This window comes from Lutra lutra, chromosome 7 (genome assembly GCF_902655055.1).
Source record: "Lutra lutra chromosome 7, mLutLut1.2, whole genome shotgun sequence".
Lineage (NCBI taxonomy): Eukaryota > Metazoa > Chordata > Mammalia > Carnivora > Mustelidae > Lutra > Lutra lutra.
This window is the reverse complement of record NC_062284.1, coordinates 73,680,957-73,691,951: the sequence shown is the minus strand read 5'-3', so window position 1 is coordinate 73,691,951 and position 10,995 is coordinate 73,680,957. Positions and strand designations below refer to the sequence as shown.

The 10,995-nt window shown below is 55.5% G+C and overlaps 1 protein-coding gene across 1 annotated transcript; it reads left to right on the top strand.

Annotated features, from left to right (window-relative positions):
• AJUBA (ajuba LIM protein) lies at positions 1-10,770 on the top strand. Its single transcript, XM_047736139.1, has 8 exons — positions 1-1,370; positions 4,347-4,448; positions 6,119-6,186; positions 6,318-6,380; positions 7,078-7,208; positions 7,292-7,343; positions 8,070-8,138; positions 8,598-10,770. Exons 1-8 carry the CDS (start codon positions 335-337, stop codon positions 8,721-8,723), a joined length of 1,647 nt encoding a protein of 548 aa, XP_047592095.1. The 5' UTR covers positions 1-334; the 3' UTR covers positions 8,724-10,770.
• Positions 10,771-10,995: the final 225 nt, after the last annotated feature.

The following is a 10,995-nucleotide window of genomic DNA, read 5'->3' as shown; positions in this document are numbered from 1 at the left end:
CTGTGCTGAGTGTGAGAGCGAGGGGGGCGGGGGCCGGGGAGATTGGGGCGGCCCGGCGAGTAGACGCGTGAACAGACTGACCTGCGGACGGGACAGCCGCGGCCGTAGGCCCTTCTAGCCCCGCTTAACCCCTGATGCGCGGGGGGAAGCAGCCCCTCTCGCTGGGGGATGCTGCGGGATTCCCGGCGCCGGGCATCTGGGCCGCCCGCTAACTCCCTGTGCCTACCCCGTGCCCCCGGAGAACCGGAGTCCGGCCGCTGGGAAAGAGAAGCGGCCGCCGAGAAGCTGCAGGGTGCCCGGCGGGGAGGGGGCTGGAGGCCCCAGGCCCGAGGGCATGGAGCGGTTAGGGGAGAAAGCCAGTCGCCTGCTGGAGAAGTTAAGGCTCTCCGACTCCGGCAGCGCCAAGTTCGGCCGCAGAAAGGGTGAATCTAGCCGGTCTGGGTCTGATGGGACCCCCGGGCCGGGCAAGGGACGCCTGAGTGGGTTGGGGGGGCCTAGGAAATCAGGGCCCCGTGGAGCTACTGGGGGACCTGGGGATGAGCCGTTGGAGCCAGCCCGGGAGCAGGGCCCCCTGGACGCTGAGCGGAACCCGCGCGGCTCCTTTGAGGCGCAGCGCTACGAAGGCTCCTTCCCCGGGGGGCCGCCTCCCACCCGGGCCTTGCCTCTACCTCAGTCATTGCCCCCCGACTTTCGGCTGGAGACCACTGCCCCAGCTCTAAGCCCACGCTCCAGTTTCGCCAGTAGCTCAGCCAGCGACGCCAGCAAGCCGTCCAGCCCCCGGGGTAGCCTGCTGCTGGACGGGGCGGGGGCAGGAGGAGCCGGAGGTAGCCGACCCTGCAGCAATCGCACCAGCGGCATCAGCATGGGCTACGACCAGCGCCACGGCAGCCCCCTGCCCGCCGGGCCCTGTCTGTTTGGCCCACCCTTGGCTGGGGCTCCAGCGGGGTATTCCCCTGGAGGGGTGCCGTCCGCCTACCCGGAGCTCCACGCCGCCCTGGACCGATTGTGTGCTCACCGGCCCGCGGGGTTCGGCTGCCAGGAAAGCCGCCACTCCTATCCCCCGGCCCTGGGCAGCCCCGGAGCTCTAGCCGGGGCCGGAGTGGGAGCGGCAGGGCCCTTGGAGAGACGCGGGGCGCAACCCGGACGACACTCAGTGACCGGCTACGGGGACTGCGCGGCGGGCGCCCGATACCAGGATGAGCTAACAGCGTTGCTGCGCCTGACGGTGGGCACGGGTGGGCGAGAAGCCGGCGCCCGCGGGGAACCCTCGGGGATTGAGCCGTCGGGTCTCGAGGAGCCACCAGGTCCTTTCGTTCCAGAGGCCGCCCGGGCCCGGATGCGGGAGCCGGAGGCCAGAGAGGATTACTTCGGTGAGTGAAAGAAGTGGTTAGGGACGGGACAGGACGGGACCCATCACCGCCTTCCTTTCCTCACTGCCCCGACGGCCCAAATTGCCGGCGCCGGGAAGTCGGAGGCGGAGACGCGGAGCTAGAAGAGAGGCAAGAGGGATTTCCCCTTCCCATCAGGTCTCAAATGGACCGTGGGCTCCTTATTCCTGCTACACTCAACCCCCTGATTATCTCGTGAGTCCCAGTTGAAGCTTTGGAGCTTCCGTTTTTCGCGGTAGGAGGCCTCGTGGGGAGGGGACCAAGTGGGGAGTGAGAGCATCTCCCCATCCTGCTCCCCCCTTGGCGGCGGTGCCCCGGCAGGCTTCTGCGCGCCGCGCCCCTACCCGGGCCCAAGCTCCGCCCGCAGGAATTCGGGGAATGCGCGGGTGGGGGGCGGGGCGGGCGGGCCGCGTGCGTGCCGGCTCCTGCCCGGGCGCTCCAGGTACCCGCGGGCGGGGCCGGCCGCGCGGCGCGGGGCGGAGGGTGGGGTAAGGTGGGGCGGGGTGGAGGGGTACTGCTTGCTAACACTCGCGGAGCTGTGGCCGCGGCCGGGGAAGTGGAGCCTGGGAGAGAGGGTGAAGCTCTCAGGGGACGGAAAGCAGGGACCCTGCTGTTAGCTTGTCCCGGTCATGCTGGCTTGTTGCGTGCCTGAGCATTTAAGCAGAGACCTGGTGGTGGTCTCCTATTTACCCCATCCTCCGGGGGAGTCAGGGCAGAAGCCATGACCTCCTGGAAACTAGCATCCCTAGCAGGTTAACGACCTTGTGTAACTGCCAGAAATAACCTTTGGGTCACAACCTGCTCAGGATTCAGGCTAGAAACAGCACGTTATTTTCTGCCTCTGTTAAGGAAACCTGGTCGCTCTGTCTCCCACATGCAATTACCTTTAAGGAGTCTTTTTTTTTTTTTTTTTTTAAGATTTTATTTATTTATTTGACAGCGAGAGAGAGAGAGAGAACACACAAGCAAGGGGAATGAGAGAGGGAGCGGGGAGCCCGAGCCCGATGTGGGGCTCGATTCCAGGTCCTTGAGATCATGACGGAGCCCAAGGCAGAGGCTTAACGACTGAACCACCCAGGCACCTTACGTTTAAGGAGTCTTGATTGATTATATGTCTCAGCTACCAGGGGATATTAGGATCTTGAAGGATCTTTTTAGCTAAGACCCACAGCCACCAATTTGTTATAGAAAGAAATGCTAATGCAGTGGGAAGAAAAACAATGGAAGGCCTTGGGCTTATCCTCTCCTTTCCCATCATTCATGTTCCTGCCCTGGACCTGGTGCCCTAGACCACCTCTATGGCTAGAAATGTGGACAGGGAGAGGAACCTAGCGGGGGAGGGCAGATTGAGGCAGAAGTTGAGAGGTAGCAGGGCTGCAGGCTGAAAGGGCCCTTCCTGCCCGGTTCAACCCCCATCCTCCCATCCTAAGAGAGGAAAGCCTAGAGTAGATGATGCTTTGGTTAAGGGAGACTGAGTGACAGGATCCTTTTAGCAGTTTCTTTTGGGGCCCATAAGAAGTGGCGGTTAAGCGGAAGGAAGTCTCTTTGGCCAAGCCATCAGAGTAAGAAGGAAGAAAGGAGCTTGGACAGAGTGCAATAAAAGGGCAGGGAGAACCTAGGCGTGGATATGCTGGGTTAGAGGAGTCCAGGTGGGCATGCCTGAGCAGTTTGCACCTGTCTTCCCATAATGTCTAGGGCTTCCTAAAGAAGTGGTTCTGATGGGCCCCCCCTGGCATGGCGATCTTGGTTCACTCTTTTGGGCATTTTGACCCCAGAAGTAGAGGCTGTTTCTCCCCGAGAGTTAGGTTGTCTCCTCTGACAGAATTCCCAGCGTGACTGTACCCTTCTACTCTGGCCCCTAGTTAGGGGCCCTCTTCCTTGGCTACAGCCTTGCCCAGCTGCCAGAGGGTGGGAACAGGACAGGCCTGGGCCCATCAGTCACTGCAGCTGCTGCACGGGCTCCGAAGCCCCTGGGCAAAGACTGGGATGGGCCCCAGCAGGCAAGGAGTATGGCAGTGTGCCGAGGGGGAGAGGTGGGGCGGGGTGAGGCGGGCCCGGTTGGGATCTGCTCCCCAAAGACAGGCCCTAGCCCTCACTCATGGGCCTGGAATTGGGGAGTGGAGGGAGGAAAGAACACACCCAGGAAAGGCGGGTGCCAGAGCCAGGTGTATGTATTTGGCAGGGGTGGGGGGTAGGGGGCTGTCAGAGAAGAGCAGTACAGCTCTATCCATCCCATGATAGATTTCAGGGAGACCTTAGGGATTCTGTCACCCTTCCCCCACCTTCCCATGCAACCTCCAGACCCTGAAACACACCCTACATTCTTAGCAGCCACCTCCCCACAGGAGTCATGCTCACATGGTCTGCTCTGCCCAGGGCCCTCTGCTGAGCCATATCCTTCTTTCCATCCTTAGAAGCCTCGAGGTGTGGAGCAGTAAGAAGTCATTTTGTAGCTATATGGCAGCTCATTTTACGGGTGGGGAAACTGAGGTCCCAGAGAGGCTGTCTAGGCCTGGCCTGCTTTCTCTGGGAGTCTGCTCCTGGGCCATGATGGACTAACATCTCTCTTTGTCCTACACAGTGCAACAGGGGTCATACCCTTGACTGTTAGTCTTGTCTCCCTGACAGAATCTGCACATTTGAAAGTCAAGGATCATATTTTTGACTCTCTCCAATTTTGCACAGTATCAGACACCATATTTTTGCTAGGCACAAAATAGATGCTCAGAAAATATCTGTGGATTAATCAGTAAACAATGCTGGGTCTACTCAGCCAAGACCTTGTCGCATCCCATTTCTTGTTCTCCTCTCTTCCCAGGAGAGAGCCCGTGAAAGGAAGGCTAGGACTGGTGGTCCTCTGGAACAATCGGGAAAGAACAGTCAGGAAAGATCCCAAATCCCTGTTTTGAGCTGGGGGTGTGTGGGATATGATGCTGACAACCTCTCCTCTCCCCTCAGGCACCTGTATTAAGTGCAACAAAGGCATCTATGGGCAGAGCAACGCCTGCAAGGCCCTGGACAGCCTCTACCACACCCAGTGCTTTGTCTGCTGCTCCTGTGGTGAGTGTATCCCCTAGGCCTTGTGCAGGGCTGAGGCCTCAAGCATGCCCCACACACATACATCCTCAGGAGTGCCTAGGGAAAGCAGAGCTTGTGCCTCTTCGGGTCCGCCCCGCCCCCATGTGTCTGGATGCCCACTGTTGCCCGCCTTCCCTCCTTTGCTATACCTGGCTCTCCAGCCCCCATATTGCGTCTGCGTTCTGGAGTCAGCCCTCCCTTCCTCCATTGAGCCTCTTTTCCTCCTCTCTGTTCCTCCCTCTTTCTTCTGCTTCCTTGCTTGCCCAGCCTGGACTCCAGCCCAGCCTCGGCCTCTCCTTGGTGGGGTTTGGTCCTGGGCAGTCTGAGTTGCCTGGGGCGACAGTGAAAGACTGGAATGTGGGAAGGGTGGGGGTGGGCTGGGGGAGTGGGGAGCCATGGGGGGCGGAGAGAGGGGTTTTCTCTTGGCTGGTCAGAGTTCAGCCACCTCACTGGAGTGCAGGCCACAGGGCCATGCCAAGCTGATGACATCACGCTCCAGGAATGCCTGCCACTGTTAGCTCAGGAGGCCCGCCCGGGTGGGGGGTGCTTCCAGCAGCCTTAACTCCCCAGCCCTTCCCTCACCTCCCTCATTACCCCTCCCCACTGCTTGCCCACTCTTGATTCCTTTGCTAAACCTTTAATCTCTTATCTCTGCCTGTCTGACTCCAGCACTCAGCTTTTCTGTGCCCCTACTCCAGCTACCACCACCACCACCAGCCCCCACCTCTGGCTGGTTCTCTTGGGTTCATCCATCTGTCTGTCTTGTGTATAGGGCCTTTTCTGGGTGTGTCTCTTTCCCTCTCTGTACCCTCCGCTGTGTCTCCTGAGTCTCTAAGTCAGCTTTTCCAAACTTCTGGTAGGAGGTAGAAGAGATTTTGATCAGAAGAGGGCAGAGGAGGTGGCCAACTCGCCCCTTTCTCCACCTTGGGTCTCACTCCTCCCCTCTCCTGACAATTTAGACACCTTGGAGCAGTTCCTAAGTGTTGGTCACATGCCTTGTCAGCTCACAGAAGATCCTGGATTCTCTGGGTTTCTCTGAGCTTGGGGGAGCTGCCTTGTGCAGCGGGAAAGGGAACTGACTTTGCTCCCGAGAAGAGCACTTTGTCCCCAACAGTAATGCCAATATTTCCTGACCTCTGCTGAGCCTGTCCCTGGAAGAAGACAGACAGGGCTAGGATAGCAGGAAGGCTATACACAGGCAAAGAGGCCCCTAGGTTGAAAGGTCCCAGAGGGCAAGGCCTATAACAATGCGACCACCTCCCTGGGCATTGTACAGTACCTTATTCCCAGCTCCTTTACCTTGTACCCCAGCCTGGGGTTGGCTCCCCCAACCCCCACCCCTGGGTGACTCCCTGTGCCGTGGAGAGGAAGGCATTCATTGAGGGAGGGCAGGATCTTAGAAAACTGTTGAGGCGAGAACTGGAGGAACAGCGAGCAGAGAGGGGAAGTTTGCAGGAATGAGACCAAAGTAAATTGGAATCGCATCAGATAGGATTTTTGTGTAGAGAGGGAGGACACACAGCAGTGAGGAGCACTGGCACTAAGGTCCAGATTAAATACGTCATCCTACATTGGAGAGCAGTGTTCCCGGGGCGGGGACGCCCTATACGTGGACACTGGGATGGCTCCAGTCTCTTGTCTGTTGCTCCTAGGGCGAACTTTGCGCTGCAAGGCTTTCTACAGCGTCAATGGCTCCGTGTACTGTGAGGAAGATTATCTGGTGAGTGAGGGGTCCCCTGGGCCTGGAATTGTCTCCCATACCGGGACCTTTCTTGGTGGCCCATTGGGGTTGCACCCATCAGGTCCTTCTCTGCTTGTAATATCCTCCCTTGGTTCTTTCTTTCTCCCTAGTTTTCAGGGTTTCAGGAGGCAGCTGAGAAATGCTGTGTCTGTGGTCACTTGATCTTGGAGAAGGTAAGCAAAGTATCTTCAACTGCGACTCTCTGTGAGGCTGAGCGACTGAGGGGTAGAACCAGGGGCTAAGTGGGTACTGAGAAAAGGGGGAGGGAGGAACTCCATCACTACTAGTGGCTTTCCTCTCATTCTTCCCCAGAGCAGCTATTTGTAGTGCCTTCCCACTGCTGGTTGGGTCAGCACCCCTAATCCTGCCATCCACACAGCCTCTGTGATCTGGTCTCTGCCTACTCCTGCAGTCACAGCCAAGCTAGGAGTGTGGGGTCCCAGGTCTTAATCCCCTTCCTGCTACTGGCTGGGATCAGTTAGAAATCAGGGTTGTTGTTTTTCCGTAAGCAGGGGGAATAGGATTAGAGCAGTGGTCAAGCCTAGCAGATCACCTGGGAAGAAGTAAAGAAAATAACCAGTGCCTGGGTTGTCATCAGAGACTGTGATGAAAACCTCTGGGGTGAGGCCCAGGCACTGATGGGTTTTACAAGCTCCCTGGGTGAGAACCACTGGCCTGGATGCTCTCTAAGACTGTGTTCAATGTTTCTGCCTCTATTTTAAGCATCCTCTGGGCCCCTCAGATTACAGAGCATTGTTCTTGGAGGAGAGCGGGGAGTTGGAGGAGTTTGGGGGAGCTGCAGGGAGCACCACGGGTAGCTGGAGAATGAGACTGGAGGGAGACTGATTGTCTTCCCACCCCATGAGCCAGATCCTGCAGGCCGTGGGGAAGTCCTACCACCCGGGCTGCTTCCGGTGCATCGTTTGCAACAAATGTCTGGATGGCATCCCCTTCACTGTGGACTTCTCCAACCAGGTGTACTGCGTCACTGACTACCACAAGTGAGTCTGCCCCCTAGGGGTGTGGTGTGGGACTGGCCTCAGGTTTCCCCAGCCTCAACTCGTCTCTGCCCTCTCTTCTTCAGAAATTATGCTCCTAAGTGTGCGGCCTGCGGCCAACCCATCCTCCCCTCAGAGGTCAGTATGCCGGGGTTCTCTTGTGGGGCAGCCAGTGCTGCTGCGGGGGTGGGGACATATGGGCCCGGCTTCCCGCGGGAGGCGGTGGTGTTGAGGAATGTGCTCGGCGAAGATTCCCGTGTGACTCTGCTCTCAGGGTCACCACCCTGACCCTGACATCCGGGCCTGGACATTTCTGACAGCCTCACTGGGCCCAGGCTTCATCCTGTCTGTCCCAGTCCATAGGAGGAGACTTTTCTTTGAGGTCAAGTCAGCAGATCCCAGATGTAGGGGCTAGAAAAAGGTGGGAAGAATCCTCAGGGCTGGTAGGAAGATGTCAGCAATGATTTATTCTGTGTGTGCTACGTGTTGGCCTGGGGAGAGAATCTGAAAGCCAATAAGGAACCAGACCCTACTGGAACTCCTTGTCCCCAGCTTAGCTTACTTTACTTAGACTGCTGGCCCCTTTTCCCTCCCCACAGCTTGGAGAGGTAGGTAAGGCCAGAGCTGCTGGACAGAGGGAAAACTGTGAGAGGACAGGCCTTTCTGGAGGCAGTATCAAGGAAGGGGAGGGAGGAAAGTTCTAGTAGGATTTCCAAAGGCCATCTGAAAGCTACAGGTGATTGCAGAGAGTTCTCCCTGGAGGCCCTTGAATGATCTTCGCATTGGGCTGGGAAGGGGCCCAGAGGAGGGCAGAACTGGGGTTGTCATGCTACACTCATCCCATGGGGGCCTGCATCATTTCAGGGCTGTGAGGACATTGTGAGGGTGATATCCATGGACCGAGATTATCACTTTGAGTGCTACCACTGTGAGGTGAGTGTGAGGAGCCTGGGCTCCTGGAGGAGAATCTGGAGAGGGAATGGGGCTGGGGAGGAGGCATATCCCTGGACTGCTCAAGTCTGTGGGAGTGGTCTACAGCGTGGAAACCAGGAAGGTGCTCCAACCCATCTCCAGTATCTCTGCCATCCTTCATCCACTCTGTCTGATCCTGGGTGTTTAGTCCTTTCTGCATCTGGCTTTCCCCAAGGCAAGCCTGAACTGGGGACTCCTGGTAACCACTGCAAATGGGAGTCGGCCTCATTATTTCCGCTGTAGCAGCGACACCTGCTGTCCAGCTGAGGTATTTTCTCGGGCTTTTACTCGGAGGCCATCGCCTCCAATCAACCCCACCACCTTTCTTCCAGTCTACTAGGAGGCTGGTGTGGATCAGCACAGTCTCCCAACATGTCCCAGTGCCCGGGCTGAGGTGAACTAGGTGTCCTTCTTCCCTAGGACTGCCGGATGCAGCTGAGTGATGAGGAAGGTTGCTGCTGCTTCCCTCTGGATGGGCACTTGCTCTGCCACGGCTGTCACATGCAGCGGCTCAGTACCCGACAGCCCCCTGCCAGTTATATCTGAACTGCGGTCTATGCTGCTGCCTTTGCTGCCCCTGGCAAATCCCTCTGGCCAGAGGGCCCCTCTGAGGCCAGCCAAGGCAAGGAACGCACTCCCAGGCCAGGCAGAAGAGTCCTCTGGGGAGGGCCCCAGGGGCCAGAGACCCAAAGATACAACAATTCCAGATGGACTGTGGAGAAGGAAACTTCCAATTGCCATGGGGGGGGCGGGTGTGACTGGCTTTCTTTCCATGTGCACAGCCTGTGCTATAGCATATACTCAGGCATGCACAGGCAGGTTCCAGGACTTTCTAAAGGTCTGATTCTAGTCTGTTTCTCTAGTACCATTTATGCATAAGCCAAACAACGTTCTGGCTTTGGGTTACAGAAAGAGAGGACACCATGAACACGCCTCACTCTGGCACCCCTCACGTGGGTCAGATACGTGGGTCAGCAGGTTCTTACCACAATGTTTTATCTCTGTATCTGGATGAAGAGGTGGTAACTGGACCTTATCAATGAGTTGTTTCTTGGCCACCTTCTCTCTAAGGACCAGGAGAGCTGCTCAGCCCCATGAAGGAAGGGGGGCAGCTCATGTGGACCTGCTGCCTGTGTTGCCTGTGTCTCAGGGACTCACGTGGGCCTGGGAAAGCTGGGTGGGTGGCTGTCCTGGGTTCCTCTTCTCCTCAGCTTGGGGACATGACAAGAGAGTCTTTGGGAGTAGAGGGCCAGGCAAGCCATGCAGGGAGCCTCAGGCCCAGCCACGCACCCAGGTGCAGGCGCACGGAGACTTCCAGCCCACTGTGTACACAGGCACACTCACAGACACACACTCGCTCCCTCACTCCCTTCTTCTCAGGTCACTGTCACCCACATTCCCTCACAGTCGCTCACCACTCCAGACCTGCCACCCCGCAGAGGGATCTAGAGTTCCAACCAGTGCAGCTCCCAAGCCCTGAGGTTCCAGGGAGCCAGAGGGGCAACACACTTTGACATGGTTCTAGTCCACTTGGCTAAAATTGGTCCCTTCAAGCCAATCCAAGACTTACTTACTTTCAGTTTACTTCACCAGTTTTTTGTGTGGGTTTTTTTTTTTTTTTTTTTTTTTTTTTTTGTGGTTTTATTGAAAATCCGGGGACAGGACCTATGGGCAGAAAGAGCTGCGAAAGTTTACGTCACTTAATGACAAGTTTGCCAAAAGTGCGGTTCCCTTTGGGGTGTTTTTACAGCCATTTAGTGTTGTGTTTTTTTTATATTTTGGGTGTTCTAAGAATGTTTATTCATCCAACAGTAGTTCTGAATCATTGTCAACAAAATAAATTTATCAAATTTGCAGCACTTTGTAAATGACATTTTTTCCTAAGTTTATGGAAAACGTTACCTATGTTGTCTACTTTTCAGATACTTTCAAAAAAGTTTAAAGTAGCTAGCAATAAATATAATTGGCACAGACATTTTGTGTATCATTTTTTGTGTTTCTTAATATTCCTTTACAAATTAGATACCTTGGAAAAGTTAATGGAGCTCTTGTGATTTTGGTGCTTTGGCCTAACTTCTACATTCCTACTGTGAAAAATGCCCATAAATTCTAAACAATTGAACAAGCATGTAGCATAATCAGTTGACTAACACTTAAAGATTACACAGACAAGAACAATAAAGAGTGAAAGCATGAGTCTACTAAATCCTTTTGAAATGCTGCAGATTTGATAAATATTTATTTGAGACTAATTGTCTCTGGGTGACTTGATTTTAGGCAAATTAATCTGATAATCTTTGATCCTTAGTCTTCATTCTCTGTCACTTAGAGTTTCATCCTGGAAACAGTGACTTGTGGGAACAACAATCCCACATTTAGGGGGTTTGTAAGGTAGCCCGTGTCAGCCAAGCTGGGGTCGTGGAGAAGAGGCCTGTGCATGAGGGTATGATCTAGAGAAAGAGCTCACATTCATACCACTGAGTACTGGAGGGGATGCACTTTTGGGTGAGATAAATGTTCTGAAACTGGATAAGTTGGTCTACAGCTGGGATTTCTTCTTCTGAATTATTATTATTAAATAAGTGAATACAAAGACCTGACTGGGCAGTTTTCTCACCGGGCCACTCCAGGCCTGGGAAATCCAGGCAAACACATATAACCTTATATCCACCCTTTCTTTGACTCTTGGGGGTCTTGTCCACTCCAACCCTGCGTTTCTAACTCTGACTTCAGCCTCGCATCTGTTGTTGACTGGCTGATTCCTTTCTGGGTCTATGCTCATCTATGCGAGCTCTGGAGCTTCCCAAGACTGTTCTTG

Excerpts from the sequence above, each read along its gene's own strand:
- AJUBA (XM_047736139.1), top strand. The coding sequence starts at position 335 with ATGGAGCGGTTAGGGGAGAAAGCCAGTCGCCTGCTGGAGAAGTTAAGG. Across the intron at positions 1,371-4,346 it reads GGCCAGAGAGGATTACTTCG|GCACCTGTATTAAGTGCAAC; the intron begins GTGAGTGAAAGA and ends CTCTCCCCTCAG. Across the intron at positions 6,187-6,317 it reads ACTGTGAGGAAGATTATCTG|TTTTCAGGGTTTCAGGAGGC; the intron begins GTGAGTGAGGGG and ends CTTTCTCCCTAG.